Here is a 24,191-nt window from a genome sequence, read left to right as displayed (position 1 = left end):
AAAAACCATTTTTTAGCTATAAGCAAGTTTTGACAGTAAAATTATTTCAGTTCTAAATGAGTTTTGACAATAAAATAATCCCTTCGTTCTAAGCAAGGCTTAAACATGTTTTTAATTTTATTGTTTATAATTTAGATTGTAAGTTAATAGTTTCAGGTAAGTCTCGATATGTTAAGAATGTTTAAGGCAGAAGGAGTACTAGGAGAGTTTGTCGGCCACATAATATAACGGTAAATAAAATATGTTCTTTAGTTATTTTGGTATTGGGTGTGAGGGAAGAATGTAACATATTTTTTGTAAAGCAGCGCTGTGTCACGTTCGGTTAGAAATCTCAATTTGTATCACAGTCTGGTAAAGAAAGAGAGAGACTTTGGTGGAGTGGAAAAGTAGGGTTAGTGGTTGTTTCGAAATAAAATAATTGGCGATTCTTGTAGAAATGGTTCTCATTAAATATTAACACATAGCATGCCCAAGAATTATGTAAGTATAAGTGTTTATTTATTCTGTGTACCTAGACGATGAACTAAAAGAAACTCTCGTACAGGTACGAACTGTATTTAGATGAGGGTTTTGGGTCCATTAATAGTAGTGAAATTTCAGAGATAAATTTTATTTTATTGAGTGTTTAGGTTAAATGACATAGTAGTGGTTAAAACATTACTTATATGGTTACTTTCTTCAACTACAACTGTTTCACTGTAAAGTATGTTACGTTTGTAGTTAAGCACAAAGCTACACAATGGGTTATCGGTACTGTACCTACCACGCGTATCGAAACCCAGTTTCTAGTGTTATAAGTCTGCAGATTTACGGCTGTGCCACTACATTAAGTTGTTATAAGTTTTATCCATTACATTTAAAGTCACGCATCACAATTAAATTTAAGATTTTTGTGAACATCAAAACATTTATCTACTTTGACACTAAATTGTTTATTATAAGTATTATATATTGGTTCTAGTTCAATTAACATTATTTATCATTCAGAAGAACTGGTTAAATAGTAACTTACTCTTTGTGGCTTTATTTTACTTCTCAGAACATATCAAGTGAATACAGTGCCTACAGAAGAAGACTATATTAATAAGAGAGTAGGCCAATACTCTCTATGTATTAAAACAATAGAAATGTTACCAGAAGCTACATATGAAAAGCTACCTGCGTTGTATGTGCTGCTTTTCAGCTATCCAGAGCATCCCAAAGTTGAAAATTGGCGAACAGCCACAACAGAGATATCATATTTTTGTTATATTTCTTTAACAGGCCTAGCGCCTACCTAGTTGTATAAGTAACTATAATTTTATCATTTGATAGAGCAAAACAGTCTTCACGATCTTTGACTACCTATATAATTATTATATGCAAAATTTATAAAGCTTTAGTATCCACTCTATAACCTAGTAACAATGTACACCAACTTATGTAGAAGTAAACAAACAAGGATAAAGAAAGCTAAATTTAAAAGTTATTCAGGGTTGGCTACTGCACTCTGAAAAATTAAAAGAACCAAGTAAAGTAATGGTGCATCACATGGCAGACTAAGTCATCTCGACTTTACATGGAGAATAACATCCCACATTACTGGCTTCCTCACTGCCAAAAAAAAAAGTAAAATAGAACCAGAATTTACAATTGTAAAATGTTACTTTATTGTAAAATAATCATAAAAGTTGTATTCTAAAGTTAACTAAAGGAAATATGTAATGATAAAGACTGAGGTTCTATTCAAACACAATTTTTCAACAGACAAAATTAGGAAACCAGTAATGTAGGAATTTTATTCTCCAGTCAGAACGAGACAGCTTAGTCTGTTATGTGATCACTAGCTGGATCAAGTGACATTTGCACTTCCATCCCTGTCTACGGATTTACAACGCTAAAATCAGGAATTCGATTCCCCTCGGTGAGCTCAGCAGATAGCCCGATGAGGCTTTGCTATAAGAAAACACACCACACACTTCCATCTCTATCTTGTTTCGTTCCTTTTCTCAAGTTCAGTAGCCAACCCCAAATAACTTTTTCATTTAGTAATATTTTTTTAGTAGTTGTGATAAAAAGATCGTATGTGTTAGAGCAAAGAAAATGTTAATCACATTACAGCCATTAATACTGAAGCATTTTGCTCAATACTATGGCTCACCTGGTCTGCTGGGATGTGACAGTAATCATTGAGGTGTTTTTGTAACACGTTACTTAAAATTATAGGTGTAAGTAAAATGTGGCATATGTTTAACTTAGCTACTTGGCAGGGTTATCAGTTAGGTTAGTTTAATACAAATTACCAAGATTTAAGTACGAATTTTGTTTGTATTTCAATTTGGTTACATAAAATGTTATCATGTTAGAGGCAAATGTACAGTTACTATGTGTTAGTTGTGGGGATAGAGTTTAGTTTTAATTAAAAGTTGAATTACTGTGATCATTTGTAATTAGATGTACAAGCCTGTCACTAATACACTTGATTAATTCTTCTTATAGTGTTAAAATTAGCTTGAGTATAATTGTAGTACAAGACACCATATTAATTGGTTAGGTAAGTGTTCTAGACCAAGGGTTCCCAAACTTTTTAAGATCTGCGGAGCTTCACATCAGAAAGAAAAAAACATCCCGGAGCTTTAATAATAAAAATACACTAAAAGTAGAAACAGTCGGTCAGTAGCACCAGATAAAGTTTACTTCAAGCTTTTAGAATATAAATTTATTAGAAATATCTATTTAAAGAAAAATTTTTACTTCTACTTACTTGTTCAAATATTTCTACTTGCAAAATTTATATCAGTAAAAGTACAGTGCACTTGTTTATTTATTAGTGGTTCAGATGGGCTTGCTTTTGTTCACAAAGTAGTTCAATATTTGGAGTTATAATTGTTACCTGTAAGCGCAAATCATCTTCAATATTTAGCCTGTTTCTAAATTTGGTCTTTGTAACTGTATATAGTGAAAATGTTTGCTCACAAAGATATGTTGTTAGAAAACGCATCAAAATTTTCAAAGCTCTGTTACTTATTTCAGGGTATTCCATGACCATTTGGATCTAAAATTGTGTAATTTCTTCCTGCTGAAATTTTGTTTTAGGGTGTAATCAGTTGAAATGTCTATAAGCTGTTTTTTCTCTTTCAAAGGCAATTCGTTGGTATTTGAAGAGTCAACAAAGGGATTTTTGAATCCACAGTAATTCGTCTAAAAAAGGAGGGAAGTACCCCCCAGTAGTTGTACACAAAGACTGGAAGTCTTGCTGCAAGACTGAAACTTTTGCATCTTCACTTAAGGGAATTTCATTTATAAGTAAAAAACACATATTTTCAAAGCAGTCAAGTTTTTCCATAAGTATACATTCACCCCATAGTTTTAGTTTCCGTTGAAGTGCTTCCATTTTACTCTGAGCTTTGAAGTATGTTACCCTGGTACCCTGCATTGCAGTGTTCACTTCATTTAGATAGGCAAATACATCCGAAAGGTAAGGCACTTTCTGTATCCAACATTCGTTCCATAATTTGTATGCAAGTTCAAAATGGCATTCACATAAAAAGAAACATATCTCCTCTTCAATTCGTAAAACTGAGCAAGCACTTTTCCCCACGAAAGCCATCGGACTTCAGTATGAAGCAGCAAATATTTATGCAAACTTCCCATATCCTCACATTGTAAACTGAAGATCCTCGCATTGAGTGGTATTGATTTCATAAAATTAACTATTTTTGTGATATCACCCAATACCTCTTTTAAGTCTTCTGGCATTCGTTTCATTGCAAGTGCAAGACGATGAAGACATCAGTGGATACTCTCGATGTCCGAGTTCTTTCTTTTTATGCGTGCCACTGCGCCTGAAAAATTTCCAATCATAGCTAATGTCCAATCAATGCAAATACTTGAGCAAAATTACCATTGGATCTCGTGTTCTTCCATAAATAAATGTATCAGTTTAAATATTTCTTCGCCTGTTGTTTGAGTAGGCAAAGGTTTGCAATTTAGCATGTCTTCTTCAAAACTAACTTCATGAATATAGCGAATAAACACAAACAACATCGCATAACCTGCGACACCTGTTGATTCATCCATCTGAAGCGAAAAAGTTGGACTCGCTTTAACTCGCCTTATTGACTCCGTTAAGCAATTTGCTAACATATCCTTGATTCTTCGACAAACCGAGTTATCAGAAAGGAGCACAGAGTTAATGTTTTTATGAAATTTCTCATCAATCGTGCACTCTACCAAATATTTTGCATTTGTACGAGATTCACCTGCTTTTGCAATACGGTAACTGATACGATATGAAGCAATAAGAACACCTTTGTTGTCCTAATGGACAAATGAACGAAGGGTAGTTTTCCTTGCATTTAATTGCAAACACTTTCTTTTTGAAATGCTCGGAAGTTGGAGTTTTTAAGTTGGAGTGTTTGGTTTATAGATGCCGTTTAAACTTTGCTGGATACAAACTACTGTTACTCAACACTGTTTCACATTAAACACGCAGCCCACTAGGCCCATCTTCATTAGCTGTCCATGTAAAACTGTATTCAATAAAACTTTCATCATACTTTCTTTTTTCGGCAATTCTTGTACCATCCTACATTGAAGTGCTTGCATATAACGATAACAACGATGAAACATTTTACTCGTATCCAATTTATTACTGATATTCAGCCACTTATCCACTATAAGGGTGACAATTAATTATTAATTTGTCTAAAAATGTATTCTTATATCTTTGATACTTCCAAAGCATTTTCAAGGACACATAATAGCTTCTTAATAAAAAAAATTATTCAAGCACTTGAGTTTTATCATTATGCTGACCTTAGATCAGTGTTGCCATAACGAAGTCAGAAATAGAGATTTGTGAAAAATAGGCTAAGCAGATAGAATAATACCCTTTTCTAAAGGAAAAGTATAACCTATTATTTTTACAATTTGTAATAGAAATTTTTAAGCCAACCAACAAAATATTAAGCCAGATCTGGCGTGCGTCTAAATCTCGAACGAAATTAAACATGACGTCATAGAGCTCATGGGTACCAAGTTTGTCTAATTAAACTACAGCGAATCTAACCTAGCCTAACAATTACCAATTATAATTGTCATAAATATAACTATACTTTATATAAATATACTTTGAAATTGAAACAATTTATACTGCTTCTAATTACATCACAATGTTTCAAATTTAAACAAAATTCAGCTATGACGTCATGTTTCATTTTGTTCGAGATTTAACCGCTAATCCACATATGGCTTTTGAAAGACTGTTGGCATCAGAACCCAGGGTTGGCACTCCTTCAGACTGCTACATCTGTAAAATTTTTAGGACTTACATTCGACTCGGAGCTAACGTGGGTAAACCACATAAATATTAGAACAAAAATTTGGCGAAGAACAAACTATGCCAGGAGTCTAACTGGTGAAAATAGTGGAGCAACGGCAGATAACATCATAAAAATATATAAAACTTACATTAGACCCGTCAATGACTATGCAGCCCCTGCATGGATAAACGCAAGAAAAAACTACTTCAAACAAAACTGCAGACAGTACAAAATACACTACTCACAACAGCTTATAAAATACAACATCATTAAAATTCATGCATAAATACACACATATAGAAACAATAGCAGATAGACTCCCACATTGTACAATAAATTATTTTGACAAAAATTAGAGAAAAGATGAACTAGCAAGCGAACTTGACAGGTACTATATACATGATGAGGATAGACCTAAACACCTTTCCTCAGTGAAAATGTTTTCTAAATAAATAAACTTAAAAAAGGCCACCTATAACCTAGACTCCACATTAGTTTAGGGGTTAATTACTAAACATTGAAAGGTTTTTTTTATGTAAATGCTTTATAGTTAATACCTAACGAATGAAAGTGCAAATAATTATGGAACTATAAAGAGAAATGATTTATTTGCACCAAGTGTATGTGTAGATAGTGCATGGACATTGCCCTGAAAGGGGCCTGAGTAAGCGCAGGTTACTTTGGCGCTCGTGTGCAATATATAAATACACTTGACAGTTGCAAAACCAAAATTTAAAGGAAGGGGAAGTGGTCGACGAAACCTGACCCTCCTGGGTATATAAACATCAATACACAGAGAGAGAGAGACCCAGGGTTGACCGATGTTTCATACGGAAATTACTAGCCTGTCTTGCATCTCTAATGACACATGCGATCTTCAGATGATACCATATATACTAACAACCAGTGGTGCCACTGTCGAAGTTAATTAACACTTTCACCGCGAGAATTTCCCCTAAGCTAAATAAAATCGTCTGGCGTTAGGCAGAATAAAATAGTAAAAGGTCCAAAACGCTATAAATATATTTTAATTTTTTACTTTCTTGTACAGCGTATTCTGATTCAATTTTATAGTTTTAGGAAAAATATTAACATTCTAAAATTTCCTCGCGGAGCTCCAGATAACTGGCGGAGCATAGTTTGAAAATCCATGCTCTAGACCATCTTTCCCATAACTTAGAAGAGTTTACCCAGTGCTATAGAGGTAAAAGGGTTGTTTCCTGTCTTTATGGTGTCTTAGGCTAATAATATGTTCCTACAGGCAAAAAAACATGCCAACATCCAAGCGATGCTCCAGATTATTGACAACTAATTTCAGGAAATGGCCTTAGACTAAACATCTCCAAAAGTTCCACTGTGCTGATTAAGAGGACGAGAAGAACGTTTACTGTAAATGAACTGCTCTTGATGACTGGTTTCAAGAAGTTGCCTAATTATATCAGTGCTGGGTGTCTTCCATGGACTTAGGACATCAGAGAGTCTACCAAACCTCTGTTTCAGAAGTAGATTACCAACATATCAGAGGATCCCCCTCAAACTACATCAGAGATGAAATACCAACTGGAACTGGAAAAGTTAAGAACGGGTGAATTGAAAAAAACTCTATTAGCTCATAAAAATATACTCAAGCAGTGGTGTTATTTACTGTCTTGTGATTCGCTTCATTCCTTTCAGTGCAATTGAGGTTTAACAATAATACATTTTGCCAGTTTAATTCCAGTTCTAAAGCTCGGACAGTACTGAAATTGCTGGATTTACACGAATACATTAGTAACACTAGCAAAATATAAAGGCTTATATAATAGCTCAAAAGGCATTATCAATCCTCAGACCTGACTAGAGGTCTGGAACATACCATTCTAATTGTAAATGTACGGCAGAAAACACGAGGGAGAGGTTGGCCATGTAAGGGCAGCATGGTAAATATAGTGAACACGAAAACCCATCACCGAATTTGTCTCACCCTCAGGACAAATGTGTATCCCATAAAGGAAGCTCTTTAACAGAGAAAACAACTCCTAAGAACATAAAATTAACCAGATGCCGAGGGTGCATGACAATTAATTAGGTGACAAGTCATCTCAGCATTCAGTGACCAAAATTAAAAGTGATGAGAGTCAAACACCATAAGATTTATAAGCACCTGAAAAGCAAAGCTAGTTACAAAGGTTGGAATTTTCTTTTAGAAAAAACATGCAATTTTGACGAAGGAAGTAGAGCATTGGTACCAAGATCTGAGTTTCCAACATGATGATAAAGTAATGGTTGTTGACATGACAGTTTATTAAGGCCTAGTGTATGACTCACTAGAGGAGAGAGAGCTACTAGTCTAAGGTACATAGATACCACAATTTCATTGTGCAGATCATTTGGTGTTTGAGCAAATAAATGGCAGAAGCCTTTTAATTACAACAGATGCAACGTAGGATATGATAATGAGTTATTTGTATAAATTCGATGGAAATAATCTTAATTTTATGGAATAAAAGGGCTTTGGTGTTCTAGTTGATCAGTCTTTCAGTCCATCCAAGCAATGTGTTGTTGCTAATGGCCAAACAAATAGGATTTTAAAGTCATGCTTTCATTGTATTGATCATTGGTCAGACCACATTTGGAGTACTGTGTTCAGTCTTGAACTTAGTGTAGAAGGACATTGAATTGTTAGAAAAGGTTTGCAGAAGGGCTGCTATGATGATAGCTGGAATTATCATACAAGGACAGGTTAAGGATCTCTGAAACTGTTTTTTATTGGTATTAAATATTGTTAAGGAAACTGACAACATCAATGGATCATCTTTTTCATACTTAATGTTGAAAATAGTAAGGCCAGAGGACACACATTTTGGCAGAGTCAGAATCACCTTTGGCTAAGACAGCTTTATTTTTCAAACAGGGTGTTTGGTCTTTGGAATGTGTTGCCTTCAGATATTATAAATACAGATAATTTAAGGTAGTCTAATAGAGGGCTTGATACATATTTGAATAACAATGGCTGGCTTAGAATTTTTATTTTCATTTAAAGTTTAGTATATGGGATGGCCTAGGTGGATTAACAGGTCCTTTGTTACCCTTAAATTATACGTGAATGTTTATAATCTTCGACAAAACAGAGGTAAACAGTCTTAGTGGATTATTGGTCTGCTGCAAAAATTTTGTTCTACTCCAAACATAAGCTGCTATGCTATAAAATGTGTACACATGTACATAACATAGATTTTTTGCCTGTTTGGTTTGGTATGAGCTTTTTAAGTAATTATTATAGGAATATCTTGTTCAGCAATTATACTGCCTTTAAATAACTTAATCCCTTTCATACATCACATTAGTCTAATCTTATGATTAAAAACTTACACTACGTAAAACCTCTTGTTCAACCTGAATGTAATAAAACACACTTCATAAATTAAAGTAAGTAAATCACCAAGAAAGAATCTTCCAATGTTAGGCACTATGTGATCAAATATACTTACTTAAAAACACACTTTTTTCTTTTTTAATACCAAACTAAAAAATAACCATAATTTCCACGCATATTTTGAGCATCAACAGACTATAGTTATCATAATGTTATTATTCACACACCTGCATTCTGAAATTTATGTCAAAGACTGACTTTTAAGAACTTAACAATTCAACATTGCCTTAAACATATGTATTAAAATGCTATCACCAGTAACTTCTGTGTCTAATGTGAAGAAAATATATGTACAAATATTTCAAATTACCTTTCATTCACAATTAACTGGAGTAAAGAGACCTACTTTCAATTATCAAAACACATATTAAATCCATATTTACTGTTTGTACTTCCCTGTTTCACCACAACCACATTTGTTTCTAATTTAATGACATACAGAAATCAACAGTGCTACTTATATATGTGAATCATTTAAAAAAATGAATTTATTGAACTTACAAGTACAAGTATTTAATAGTAATCATATGCCATAAAACATCAATGCCTAAACTTTCAAACAATGCAATACTTGTTACAATACCTAAGGTAGGTGGTTCAAAATAAACTTATTAAAACTAAAACATTAAATAAAAAGTAAAACAGTTGAGTGTGTGTATTACTGCATTAGTTACCTTTGTTACTTCACATAGAAATGTATCTCAACAACAGTGTGCAAAATGATTTGGCAAATAACAATGAAGAAAATACAATATTTTTATAAATCTGTTATTTCATCATCCATAAAATATTTAAATTTACATTATCCTGCAATTTGAAAAAAAAGAAAAAACTAATGAAAATTAATTTCGTTTTTACTTCCAGAACAGTTGAAATTATAGAAGATAGGTTGTTCACAAGGACATTACCTCTGGCACTCAAGGTGAGTGAGGGAAAATCCTGTACTTAAGTAGACAAAAAGGCATAAATCCTCAATATCTTTAACACACATTTTAACATTATTTAAGAATTGTGATAACAGAAACAAGTTATACAAAATTCAACAATTTAAAATAGGTTTACCTACTTTATATCACATTAAGTATAAATATGAATTTAATAGAAACAACTCTCGAATTTCTAGAGAACATTTTTCTTCTTAATATGTTGTTCAAAATAAAATGCAGCTTGTAAGGAAGGTTCAATTACATTACTTTCAACTGTAAGTAACATAATGAAGAGATTAAACAAGACTGACAAAAGTGTATTAATTATAATGTAATGCTAGAAAAAGCAAAAGACAGGTTTGGACTTTGCATTTAGAAATACAAAAAGAAATACTCAATAAACAAAAATAATGGCACGTAAGGTAAAAACCTGACCTGAAAATAAAATGTTGCAGAATGAAATGACTTCCAGAAGTTGAGTGAATATTTCAGTTATAACTAATATGGCGAGATAACGGATGCTTGGAATCAAGCTAAATTAGTTACAGAAATTAATATACTATGGTTGCAAGAGTGTGCAATGTCCATCTACCCTAAGTTAATGGGAGGTCTAAACAAAACTGTATTTTTTGTACTATTTGGGAAAAAATGTCTGCCAAACTAGAAAGTATTCCAGAATTTTTCATGTTATAAGCTTGGCATCTATACTATTGTCACTAACTTGACATCCTGTGAAGTACAAACTTTTAAATTTTTTGTTAAAATGGTCATAGTATGACATTAGAAAATCTTTCATTCTTTATTCCCCAAGGATCTTGTTTGTTCTTAAGATATAAATACAGGAAATACTAATAAAAGTAAAGAAATATATTAATAACATAGATATTAAGAACTATCACTGACATTACATTCCAACATAAGATATCAAAAGGTCTTGCTGTACCAATAAAATAAACAGATGATTGAAATCATGAAAAAAAAATTATCTGTACTTCAAAGGAAATGTTGAAATATTGCTAAACTGTGCTACTAAAATGTTAGTCTCTTTGCATTTTATTCTTAATAGTAACTGTTTTTATAAGTCTCACTTAAATCATTAATAAAAAAGCCATTTTTATATTAAAATAAGGAACATAACATTATTTGACTTTTAATCTATGAAAATGTGTGAACTTTCATGTCAGATATCTGTTGTATAAATAACAGGAAACTAAGACTTTATACTCAGTATGGTTAGTAAGCAAAAAAAGCATTTTTATGTCAATTTTACTTATAAGAATGTAGCTATTTCCACTATAATACCACTCCAATACATTTAAAAGAAATGATACTGATATTTTTGGATATGATGGAGACTGATTAATAGTTATACCAAGCTTTCTTGCAAAAACATTTATTTAAAATATTAGATATTCTAAAGATTCACATAGTATCTTGTAGTTTGGAGAGTTAAATTTAGCTTTTGCTATACACACTAGTGTAACATTGAAGAAGGTACTACATTATTAAACAATGATAATAGCAAAGGAAAGTGTTTTACACATTAGAAAATATTTCATTCTTCATTCCCCAAGGATCTTGTTTGTTCTTAAGATATAAATACATGAAGTATACAAAATAACACAGTTAAATTACATCTTAGAAGCATTCTAAACTTACATAAAAAACAAAAACTGTTCAGATGTGCACTATTACTAAGATAAAATATTAGGCTTAATATTTATCCTTTGTAAAATATGTTTATTAATGAAGAATTAAAAATCTACAAAATTTGTTTCTTTGTAGTTTTAGTACCATATAAATATGTCACAAAGGAAAAGTTGCTTTTGAAGAAAAGGTTGAGAGTGAAACAACAAACACAACAAATTTATCTTTATATACATTAAAGGAAGCAATGTTTAGTCAACTGTTTCTTTACTGTTGAAGTTCCTACTACTGTACCAGTTTAATATCACTTTACAAACTCATATTCTACAAATTTGTATTTGTTTCATTGCCATCACAAAATGCATTTACAATTAGTGTTATAAGTATTTCAAACAGATATCTAAAGGATTTGTTTCTTACTACTTTTCCCAAAATCATTAATCTTTTTTTATGTTTCCTTTCCCAAGAAACAAAAATTGTGTAGGCATATAGGAGGTGTATTAGTATTTTAGTCCATACAATACAATAACTTAGTATCTGTAGCTGTGCGATACATATAGTAAAAAAAACAAAAAAACAAACCTAAATAACTTCACAAAAATGTGCATCTAGATACTTGCTTTCAAAATATATTAAGTGTTATTTGTCTTATAAAGAAGAGCTAGCTTTACAATTTTACAGATTCAATGAAATATCTCCAAATAATTACATATTCACTCTAGAAATCCTTGCACTAAAGCATTTACAGCACAAAATACGATTTATATTAAATCAAAAATTAAATAAACAAGATCAATTGAGCAACTCAGAATAAGGAATGGTTGTATTTTGTTATTATATTTTACAGCATAATTTATAAATGAAATTTCTCACTGTTAGGACAACAATTGACTTCTTTTAAAAACAAAACAACAAAAGTACAATCAATTCATAACAGGAAGCTGACCACAGTTCACACAAAATAGTCACATGCAAACACTGTATCTCACATATCACAACACATTTTCCCACAGTTACATTTATCACCGTATGAGGCAGAGCTTTCTAGTTTTCTTGACATTACAGTATCAGAAATATACTGACTAACATGTTTTAGCTCTGGTTTTAATAAGATACAAAAACTGCCTCACTGAGTTGATACTTTGTACAGCAGACCAGTACAATATATTAGACTAGTAATGAATGGCACTTCATGAGCATGTCTTCAAATTAGCAATTGTGGCCCAGGAATTGTGCTTATTTCTCATTGGTTGTGGATAAAATATTACCTTTCACAGAATATTTGGTTCATTAATAATGCTTTTACAAGATTAGAGAATATCATAAACATGTTTACATAATTTAGAAATTGAGTATCTTTTTTTTATGTGGTGTCATAAATTCTTGTAGTATCAGCCACATAAAATCTATGATTATTTTCCCTTGTTACACATACATGACACATACTAACTTAGATGTCTGAATTTTGTATACCTGCCTGGTTTCCATTTCATTGATTTGCTTTGGATTTCATGCAAAGCTACACAAGAGCTATCTGTGCTAGTCATCCTTAATTTAGGAGTGTAAGACTAGAGGGAAAGCAACTAGTCATCACCACCCACTGCCAACTCTTGGAATACTCTTTTACCAATGAATAATGGGATTGACATACAACCTGCAGTAATGTTAAAGTAATGAAAATGGTTTAACTTTTTTTCTTTAACTGATTTCTATATCCTGATTAAAGTTATAATTTGATTTTAAAATCAGTATATAATCTGATGTGTAATATATTTATCATATACAGTCCACTAATTGATTAGGTGGTAAGTGTGAAATTCATACAAATTTTAGATTGATAGAAAATTGGATACAATTTTCAGCAGATGACACAGAAATATAAAAAGAAAATTGTAGTTCATTATAGGTATTATGTATTGAACATGTACATTCATGACTTCAATAAACTTACCAATTCAGCTACAATCATCAATTTCTCTTCAAGACTATGCTAGTTTTGAAATTTATCATTCCTGACAAATTATCAACATATTCAAGGACTTACAATTCACAGATAATGCTGATCTCCCAACTGCCAAAGAAAGAAGGAAATTGTAATAAAAGACCTAATGAACATGAAGCATTTTGTTGACATTGTCTTCGATAGAACTGTTAGGCTATGTATTCCTTCTATAATAAATGTACCTCCTTGTTTGTAAATGTTACTTCAATGCAACAGTTTTCTAGTGTTGATCTAAGTATTATACTTACCTACATAAATTTAATATTTAATATTAATGATAACACTAGACCCTGTTTACCACAATTACAAATGGGATAGTGGTGCTGATATACATTCCTATATTTTATGTAAAATAAAGAATAAGTTTAATATGCAGTTTAATATATACATTCTATACAATATTAAATTTAGGCATAACTTTCAAAGCCAAATATTACATTATCTACTATTATACTTAATCCTATCTACAGAATTTATTATTTTAGATGTATGTTTTACCATCATTAGTTTGATGGTCAATTTTATGTTCTAGATAATCAAGCTGCAAGAATCTGAGGCATTCAAGAAAATGAACCAGAACAGGTCCCAAGAGCAGCTGGGCAACGGTCAATATATCAAAGATGGGTAAAGGGTTATACAAGCAATAAGTATTCTAAGCATAAGTACCCTACATTGGCTATTTGAATAACTACTGGTTAATTACATCATGTATATATATATATTTATTGGAGAAAATTAATACTGATAAAGTTAAGCAAACAAAATCAAAAGGAAGGACTCTGACTAATTATATTAGTTTGTTATAACCTAAAAACAAGCCAAAACAAAAATAAGGGATCTTGTACCCAGGGATCTTTTTAATTAGTGCAGCATTTTTTGTTTATTATTATTTATTTATTTTTGTTTCAGTTTGTTTTTAGGTTATAACAAACCATCACACACACACACATATATATATGCTGATTACCCCTTTCTTGTGAAAACATATTTTTTTATAACATACATTGTTATTTTCTTATATATACAATCCTCAAATTTTAATATCCTCTACTTTAACAAAATGTTTTGATACTACAGACACAAGTACATGTTAAAAGATTAACACTATCTAGTGCTACTTTATAATTGTGTCAGCTTCACAACTATGCAGATTTTGAATATCAAATATATAAAACAGAAGAGAAGGAGTAATATTAGAAGTAATAACTGAGAAATGGTGATATCTTTGATACAGTATGACATGTCACATTATTGAAATTCAGTGGAATTTATGATAATTCTTTTGATATGATACGTGTTATAGTCAAATCAAATGAAACACACCATAATCTTTGGTAGTAACATATTGCTAAAACTTATAATACTGGAAAGTAGGTATGCTTATTAGATAAGAGGTCAGTAAACTGGTACTTTTCAGAAGTGAGTAACATGAGTTTAGGTTGTACACAGGACTGAACCACTATTTTTAACATGTACAATATAAAAACTACTTTGAGACTAGAATATGAAATAAATTCATAACATACAAAAAATATTTTATATACTACTAAACTTCATTAATGAAGTAAGGCACTTGTGGCCTAAATATTTTTAAAAATTACCAAATAATCAGTTTGAATTACATAATTGAACTGCATGCACCTAAATCTGACAAAGGTTAACACTTTTATGGTACTATTAATGAATTATTACCAATATGCAATACTTATCAGTTTCATAGTATTCAATAATAATAAAAACATGAAATTTGAAGTTTATAGAAAAATGTATATGACAAATAACATACAAATTCTATACAAATGACTAAAACTGCAATCTCCAAACCTGGTTAAACAAAACTACTAAAATGCTTTGTTGAGAAATATCTTCATCCAGAATTCCTGGATCCAGATAGCTGCTGTATTGCACACAAGCCTCCTACTGATAACTACATTCTAGTTTATAATAAAAGTCTGTGTTAATCCAAATACTGTATGACAAGAAGCTCTGTACATAAGATAACAGCAAACAAGTTCTTTGGTGTGTTTTTTTTTCTATTTACAATAATAAATGACATAATTATTAGATTAAATAGTCGCTCACTTTGGCATCCTTTTATAAACATTAATTGCAAAATGGTTGAAGGGAGATCATTCTTTTTTAAATTGACAATGTTTTGGCTGACAATAAAACAACAATTAAATTTAGTAACTTTATTTACTCGCCACAACAAACAAAATTAATAAAACCTGTCATACAGAAATGTACTTTTTAGACTAGACTAACTTTTGAGCTAAAGAGAAAATATAAACGTTTCTTCAATTTTTAAGTGCTGTAACTGAAACACACACACAAAGATGGCTAATCACACTCCTGAAAAAAAAAATTATGTGAATCTGATGTTTCGGCTTATGCTTTTCTTGAGAGTTACAGCATCAAATAAGAATACAGAATGATAACTGAAAACAATTGCAACTCTTGAAAAAGTGAGGATGAAACATCACATTTGAATAAGACAGTTACTTCTGGAGTGTTATTAGTTGTTTTTTTGGTAAACATGCCCTTCACCTGTGTATAAAGTCCTGTTGGTCCTAACGATGTGAATGAAAAACTAACAGCTTTATCCTTTTATACAGAATAAATTACACTTAATTAGTGATAAATCTCTGACAGAATAAAATTCCACATTTATTTTTAGAATCAAACTACATTTGAAACTGTATATACTCAAATAAGTTTTTTATTTATTTACAAAGTTCAGTAAGTAGGTAATTTCTAATTATCAATAAATATTTAGGCATAATATCTGGAAAAAGGTTAAAATTTCATAAAAAATAAAATTTAACTATATTTATACACCTATAACGATCAATATAAAAATTACAATACTTCATAAAGCTAATGCCTATAGACTGGCCTAATATTTAGCCTATTTCATTTCACTCTAATTCCAAAATTTCTACTTAGCCAAACATAATTGTTATTTCATTACTAACAAATTAGTTCTTTAACCCATCTCCTTAAATATTGGTTAAAGTCTGTCTCTTTAATAAGTAAACTTTTCTCTGCAAATATTAAAAGTATTGCAATTGTGACTGTTACAATCACTAAGTGCTTGATCAGGGGCACTAGATTCATTTGTCATAAAGATTTGATCTTTATACACTATATGACTACACAAATACTATAATAAGTTTATTCAACACTTATTTTGCAAGTTTATGTTCAGAAGGTGGAAGTTTTAAACATATCTATATTTCATTTATTGAGGAGGGAAGGTTTTATTATCATTTGTTGTTTGGGTTGTTTTGAATTTCATGCAAAACTAACAAGGACTATCAGAACTAGCCATCCCTAACTTGGCAGTAAAATACTAGAGAGAAAGCAGCTAGTCAACACCACCCACTGCATTACCAATAAATAGTGCAATTGACTATCATATTATAGAGACCCCATGGCTAAAAGAGTGAGCATGTTGGGTGGGATGGTGATTCAAACTAACTCTCAGACTGCAAATCAAGTGTCCTAACCACCTGGCTATATTAATCCTTGCATTTATGAGATATGAATTTAATAAAAATATATATTTATTTATTTTTCAAAAGAAGATTTATAATAATTTGTGCTACACGCACGCACAAACATTTATTTATTATGATTATAACATAGTTTTAATACTTAGTTAATAAGTTTAATATGATATTAATTTGAAATTAAAATTATTGGATAATTAAATACTGAAATTAATATGTGAAGTGTATACCATAAGCTCTGTTTTTCTTTTTACTATTTGTGAACTTCAATTAGTTAGCAGGCACACTTAGGGTGTTCTTATCTATATGGCATAACCAAACTACCAAAGTATGTACCCTTGAAAGCATAAAAATAGCCAATTGTTGTTGTTTAATATGCGACATTTAAGTTGTTGACATTAGTTGTAGTGGTTGAAAGTATTACTGCTTGTGCATACAAATTTGATATCTTTTGATTTTTTCACAGATTTACTACAGTTAAATGTCTACAGGAGAGCCAAAATGCATTCTATAGGTTTCTGTTTTGTCAGTATCTTCAAAAAGATAGCAAGTTAAGTCCTGAGAGATATCTATTTGGTACATGTTATGGACTATTAAAATGTTGGCTTAGGCCTATTTTGCCAATACTTTCCAGGGTCACACTGGTCATTTTACAATTACTTTTTTAGGAAGAGTGTATATGTAATGTAACTGTTGTGTCCCAGCCAGTAAGTTGCCCTTTAAACAGAAAATAAAGCATGACTCACTGGTGGGTCGTGTGAATTGTACTGGAAGACTATCATACCTCACTGGTGAGTTGTGTGGATCTTACTGGAAGACTATCACAATCGTGGGTCGTGTGAGAGCCAATGTGTTAAAAGAGATATACATATAGCACTAGGAAGAAGGAATATTTTACAAGCTAAATCAACATTGTGTATGAATAATTATTTAATTTGAATAGTTAAATATATTTGGGTTTTTAACTATAAAAGTTTGGTATTATTATTATTATTATATAATTGTTGTAACATATATGTTATACAAAATTTTTCAAAAACTATTGCACTACTTTCTAAAAAATTAACTTCTAGATAGGACTTCTTGTAACCAACTCTCTTTAAGCAACATCAGCTGACCTCTTTCTCGATGCACTTGAATAATATCAAAATACTTTCAAAGTACTTCTGTTGATCTAATAAAATTTCATTGAGTTTAGCTCAACACAGATCTGTCTTGTAAGAAGGAAAGCTGTTGATCCATCTACTGATCCAATAAAAGTAATCTTTCTTTTGCAAGTAGGCAAACTGTTTTTGTTTTGTGTTTTTGTTGTTGTTATGTTGCAAATAAAGATCCATTCTACATAATGTGCCATTGTCATTGATCACCTTCCAATGCTACAATCCACACCCTCACTCATGTCTCTTTAGGTTGCTGTCACTGCCAAACTGTTTTCCACATACAACACATTTGTACAGTTTCTCCCAAGAAACATCTTCTCATGACTCTTAAGGTCACTCTTACTTAGAAAATGTTTTACACATACAACACAACTAAGATTTCTCCAACCAGTGTAACTTCTCATGTGATTTTGTGTTATAAATTGTTTTACACAACATACAATGCTACAAAAAAGTTCACAAGTAGGTTTTCCAGGATTAATGAACTTTGATTTAGCATCAGATTTTGTTATTTCAGGATTAGTTATAAAAATTTAATAAAATACATGACAACACAAGAAATATATTTAAGTATAAGACCATCAGGTTGTCAACAAAGTATGTTAACTGCAAATGTATCTCAGAATGGCTGGTATGGGTATTAACATTTTTATTGATAAGAAGAGAACAATGTTTCGACCATCTCTGCTTAGAGTGTTAATACCCATACCAGCCGTTCTGAGATACATTTTTATTTAAAGTGGGTTTCTCATCATCGCGTTTGTTAAATGCAGTTCTTAAGGTTCATAAAGAAGGATGTCCTTCTACAACTGCAGATTCCAGGTATATAGTCACTCTTGAGTAAGAGTGACTTCCAGTTTCATAACCTCTGGAACATTTTAAATGACTATAATATTTCTATTTTTTGGTAAAACTTCATATTTCATCTCTTAATTTTTCTACCCTAACACAAATTGTAACAAAATTGTCAATGTAAAATGAAATGAGAAGTTGAAAAATATGAAATAAAAACTGCTGCTAAAGAAAAACACTTTCCCAAGTAACATGAGTGATAACATCATATATAATTATTTGGATAAAGTGGCTAATCTTAAATACAACTGCATGTTTGTAAACAATGTTTATAACATTACTTTACAAAAATGTATTATACTAAATGTAAATAATCATTTGCATAAGGTCTTTCTTCAAGCTTATTTAAGAGTAGGTTTTTCAAAACGTAAAAATATAATACAATATTTTTCAAGTTGTAAACAGAATTAACATAACACACAAAGTGGAATAGGAATTTAAATGTTGGCAATAAAATTTTGTGATTATACATTCCACCTTTAGATGGTTAAAAATACATATTAAGGAACATAAAATTATAGACAGAAAATAAATTGGGCATATGTGATAACATACTCATTTATATCACAGTGTGATTAAAATTATCACTAGAGGATTTGAGAAATGTTTACTTACAAAACGAAACATTGCTGATTAACATCTTAAACAATCAATTGTCAATAAATACAATTGTCTTGTATTTATGGCAAAACTACTAATGTTATCTACCACCATCCATAAATTCAGAGTACTGACCAGAAGGTAGTAAGCCAGTTAGTAGCACCCTACCATCAAACCATCCATGCTAAGCAACTTACTGTCACTCTTGTAATACACTCATAGCTTAAAGTAATAAGAACATTTTGTGGTACCATATGGGACTTAAACTTAGCTGACAAGCTTCCAAAATTTACAGCTGTATTACAGGGACAACCCATACCCCATTTACACCTAAGCTGAACAAGATAAGTGTCCAATAACCAAATTGTTGGTAATGGCACATGAATATCTTAATTAAAGTTAAACAGAACACAGTCTCCTACTTGCAGAAAAACTGCTCAATCACATAATCAATTAAAAACTTATAATACTTCAATAAAAAGCCCTTAGTACTGACATGATCCACTTCACAGTAATGTTTTATCACATTTCATTATAACAGAAAATTTAACACAAGGAAAAATAAACAGACCAGCTCTTTACATTCTGTGCATATCAAGAAATGGTAATACATTCATGCAACTAGAGGATGAAATCTTGAAGACATTATTCTCTCAAAGAGCCACACGAGCATGAGAGTGAGCTAAGGCAATAGACAGGCACTGTACCCACTGTTCTGCACTTTTACTGTCTTTAGCCTTGAGCACAAAGATTCTATCATTTGTGAAAATTTCAAAAGCTTTTGGAATGGTTCTTCCTCTACTGCTGATGGCACGCACTGTACGAATTTGACCTACTTCAATGGGTTGAACATCCTTTTGTTTTCCCTACATAAAAGAAAGCACTCAATATAATATCTCTTCTTCCCAGTGGTTATAGCTTGTTTTAACACAATGCTACAGAATGCACCATGTTTATTGCATATAATAAATCCCAAGTTTTAGAATTGTAAGCCTTAACACTTTCAGCCTTCTGATACGAATTTTTCAATAGAGAAAAACAAACTGAAATGTGCAAGTAACCATCAACATTTACTTTGAACCAGAATATAACAAACTAAAACATTTTTTTATACAGTTTGTTGCTGGTGAAGGTTCACATATCACATCTTGTTCGATAATTTTATATTTTTGCTTGTTACAACACTGATTGTATTTATGATTAACTGATAACTAACAAGTTTATGGTCCCATAAACAGATTGGTTCATAAAGGTTTGTTTAAAAATCAACAGGCTTCGTTGGAAATTTTAGGGTTAATGTACTGTTTACAGCTTAACAATTTCTTAAAAACAAGATCTATTAGATTTCAACATCATTTTTTTATTTTAATACCTGCCACATAAACCAGCCAAGTATCTTTTGATACAAAGCCCAGAATGTTCAACAGAGTGGTAATTCCAGAAACTGGTGATTTAGGGTTATTTTGATAGATCTTAATGAATGAAGTTGGGCACAGTTTTTAAAGCAAAAACTAAAAATTAATGGAAATATGACATTATGAAATCACTATAGATTATACTACTATGGTACTATGCTGGGTATTATATGACATTATGAAATCTCTATAGATTATACTACTATGGTACAATGCTGGGTATTATACCATCTTTCTTAATTAGTAATAATTGCAGAAATGGCATTTGTAATTCAAGAATCACTAAGGAAATCACCTTGTAATGCATCATACATCTATTCAATTTCAACAGGCTTTACCATTAGCTTCACACCATACTAAAACTAATGATTTCTTAAACATGACTCCAATCCCCCAATTAGAAGATAATGATACTACTGTGTCTGTTTTAGATGTTTTGCTGTCAATGCAGTATTAACTGAGGAATCTTCGATTTCGCCAGTAAGTCAAATTGAGTAGGATACTTTTGAATAAGTTATTTTCTCATCTGATCTGAACTGATGGTTTAGCTTAATTACTTCACTTTAAGCCATCACATTCACAACTATCATCTTAAACATTTCAGGCATGCTTCATTGCTATATTGTTTCACTTTACATTTACAATATAACTTCATCGTGCTGGTGCTCATGGTCTCAATCCAGGTCCAGCAATCTAGATTTCATAGACAGTTCAAACAATAAAACCTTTCTGGAATGACTCCAGAAAGGTCCTCATCAAGATACCAGGCTGGCTTGTGTGACAGGTATTAAGTTTATCAACAGTTTTGCAGAGTTAATAAAAAATACTTTTCCCTTATTAATTAATACTTACTGAACCACGATAAGACAAGTGGGCTCCAGATAAAGTAAAATAGCGAGTTCTCCAACGACGAAAGATTTTCCATTTAGCTTTCTTTTCTTTGAGCTGTCCCTAAATATTTTATATATAAATAGTTATCCAGTACCTGAAAATCTCCAGAATTAAAACAAGTGCCTTATAAACTAGTTATAAGAAAAGTGAAACAAACAACTTGCTATGACCTTTACACAGTAATACAAGGGAGTAAATAACAGCACATAGCATGAGACATAGACTCTAAATTCTTAAAGTCTGCAAAGCTTCCAAAACTAAATGTTTGGAGTCCTTTAGCTAATTAATAGACTTCCTTATCCTCCCTCCAAAAAAACAGTAAAATAACACAATAAATCAGTTTGTGTTACATCATATGATTGTTATTCATCACTAAATATTACTTACAAAAAATTACAGTCACTTTAATGGTCTATTGTTTTAAGTACATATTGCCTACACTATATGACTTAAACAAAGGGGCTGAGAACTCTACTCTAACTGTGCCAATAAAACTTAATACAGTTGTAACACACACATGATAGGCTACTGTACTCCATTAGAATAAATGGTTTAACTCAAGTTAGTTATAATGGGTGTTATTTGGTTACCATAACAAACACACGTGCTTCAATTCACATTACCATGCATTTCCTGTTTTATACAAAACATTTTTTGGAGCTTTGAACGTGCTTTGACTTTCTTTATTGTCCCATGTAAATGATTCTTACCAATTACTTTTATTATTATTATTATGAAGACATTGCAGTAAAGATGGATTGTACAATTTATTTTATAACCAATTAATAAGACTTTTTGAATAATTCAGTTCCATCTGGAACATCCTTTTTTTCAGGCATCCTACAGAATAGTTACACACAGTTAATTTAAAAAAACCAAAAACGTTCATTAAACTAAGTGCTAAACACACACGTTAAAGGTATACCCTATTATATATCCTCATATATACCCAAACTATTATAAAGCTATTAAAAGTTTGAAGTTTTCCTCACTAAAATTAAATCAAAAACCTACTTTCAGTTCAACACCAAATCTTTTATTCTGACTACTTTCTTCACAGCATAGAAGACTGGCATCAAATTTTAAGATTAATTTTTAGTAAGAATGGAGTGGACAGTAAGTTTACTATCATAAAGTTCTGTGTTTACTATAATTATAACAAATTTAAATGATGCAACATCTCATTTACATAATGTCTTTTATCAGGGAAGTTGTTAATAATCTCCATTAAATTACAATTAATAACAATCTGAATTACGAGTCACAGAAAGACCACAAAAAAAAACCTTTATGATAACTCTACCTTAGATAATCAGTTGAGCATCCTTACTGATGGCCATTTTAGTTTCCTATGGTAGTTATTTATGTAGGATAATTAAACAATTAAATATTGAATTAAAAATTATCAAACCAGCAGTCATCAAAGATTGCCCAATCTCTTTTCACCCCTCTCATGAGTCTTAAGTTTGCTGGAATGACCCTGTGATAATAGGAAAACTGTCCTTTAGCAATAAGATACACAATTAAGCAATGCAGAAAAAGTCAGAAGAACAGTTATTGTTTGCGTTTGCTGCTAGCAGTTTCTGGCCCTAATATTCTTCATGAAAATACAAAAGGTTGAATGGTAAAAGTACTACAGAAAAAGAACGTATATAAATGTCACACAATGTGCAGGTTGAAATACATAAACACCTGAAGGCTAAAATCGTACAGTAACACAGACACACTATGACAGGAACATAAGATATAGCAAAAAGTGAGCTTTGACAAAGATAACCTAGTTATCTTTGAAATCCCAACATAAAGGGACCTTTATAATTATAAGAATATCATATGTATTACAGAAATTGAGCAATAATATGTGGTTTATCACTATACCTATACAGCAGCAATAGAACTATATTACACTAAATGTTCATAACAACAACAACTGTTTTCATTTGAACACCATCCCTGTTTATTTCTCATATGAAATGCTCCCTGGGATATGCTAAATACTACATAAACCAATAAAAAGCATCCATTCTCCATGAAACCTGCATAATTGACATAAATCTACTGTTCTTTAACTTATGTACAACATTTTTTACATTTTACATGAAAAGTAAACTTTTTTCTTAGTGAAATGTAAAACATTCTGATCACACATGGACTACCTTAAAACAAAGTGTAAGCTTACCTAAATATCTGCACATAAAGTGCTCTTTTACTTAACTTTTCTATGTACTTCATTTTCAAAGTAAAAATATATTTATTCATTCACTACTATTTTTTTTATCAAAACTGATGCACAGAAATCACAATTTTAAATTATCAGTTCTTTCTTCAATGATTGATAAAAACATTGTACTTTTTTCTAATAAAAATGTTTTATTCATTTCAAACTTATTTTACAATTTATATGGCAGGATCCTTTCAAGCATTATATTTTTTGACATACCTTTAATTTTGTACTTTACAATTTACCA

The 24,191-nt window shown here is 31.0% G+C and overlaps 2 protein-coding genes across 12 annotated transcripts in view; one reads left to right on the top strand and one right to left on the bottom strand.

Moving 5' to 3' along the window:
* Nucleotides 1-17,473, top strand: part of LOC143230531 (uncharacterized) — a 32,877-nt gene extending 15,404 nt beyond the window's left edge. Inside the window, exons 1-4 of one of the 5 annotated variants that reach the window (XM_076464265.1) lie at nt 3,465-6,888; nt 9,583-9,640; nt 13,826-13,917; nt 17,272-17,473. In XM_076464265.1, the coding sequence (XP_076320380.1) occupies nt 6,761-6,888; nt 9,583-9,640; nt 13,826-13,917; nt 17,272-17,473 (480 nt within the window). In that variant the 5' untranslated portion in view covers nt 3,465-6,760. The other 4 variants (XR_013016492.1, XR_013016491.1, XR_013016493.1 and 1 more) reach the window with 4 other exon arrangements.
* Nucleotides 17,474-18,120: 647 nt separating this feature from the next.
* Nucleotides 18,121-24,191, bottom strand: part of LOC143230529 (protein melted-like) — a 53,376-nt gene continuing 47,305 nt past the window's right edge. For all 7 annotated transcript variants that reach the window (XM_076464258.1, XM_076464262.1, XM_076464256.1 and 4 more), the window contains 2 exons: nt 21,685-21,783; nt 18,121-20,283 (listed from right to left, as the gene is read on the bottom strand). In XM_076464258.1, the coding sequence (XP_076320373.1) occupies nt 20,071-20,283; nt 21,685-21,783 (312 nt within the window). In that variant the 3' untranslated portion in view covers nt 18,121-20,070. The remainder of the gene's footprint in view (nt 20,284-21,684; nt 21,784-24,191) is intronic.

The sequence above is a fragment of the Tachypleus tridentatus genome, chromosome 10, assembly GCF_004210375.1.
Source record: "Tachypleus tridentatus isolate NWPU-2018 chromosome 10, ASM421037v1, whole genome shotgun sequence".
NCBI classification, from domain to species: domain Eukaryota; kingdom Metazoa; phylum Arthropoda; class Merostomata; order Xiphosura; family Limulidae; genus Tachypleus; species Tachypleus tridentatus.
Note: the sequence above shows the minus strand (reverse complement) of the source record. Positions and strands in the feature narration are given on the sequence as shown.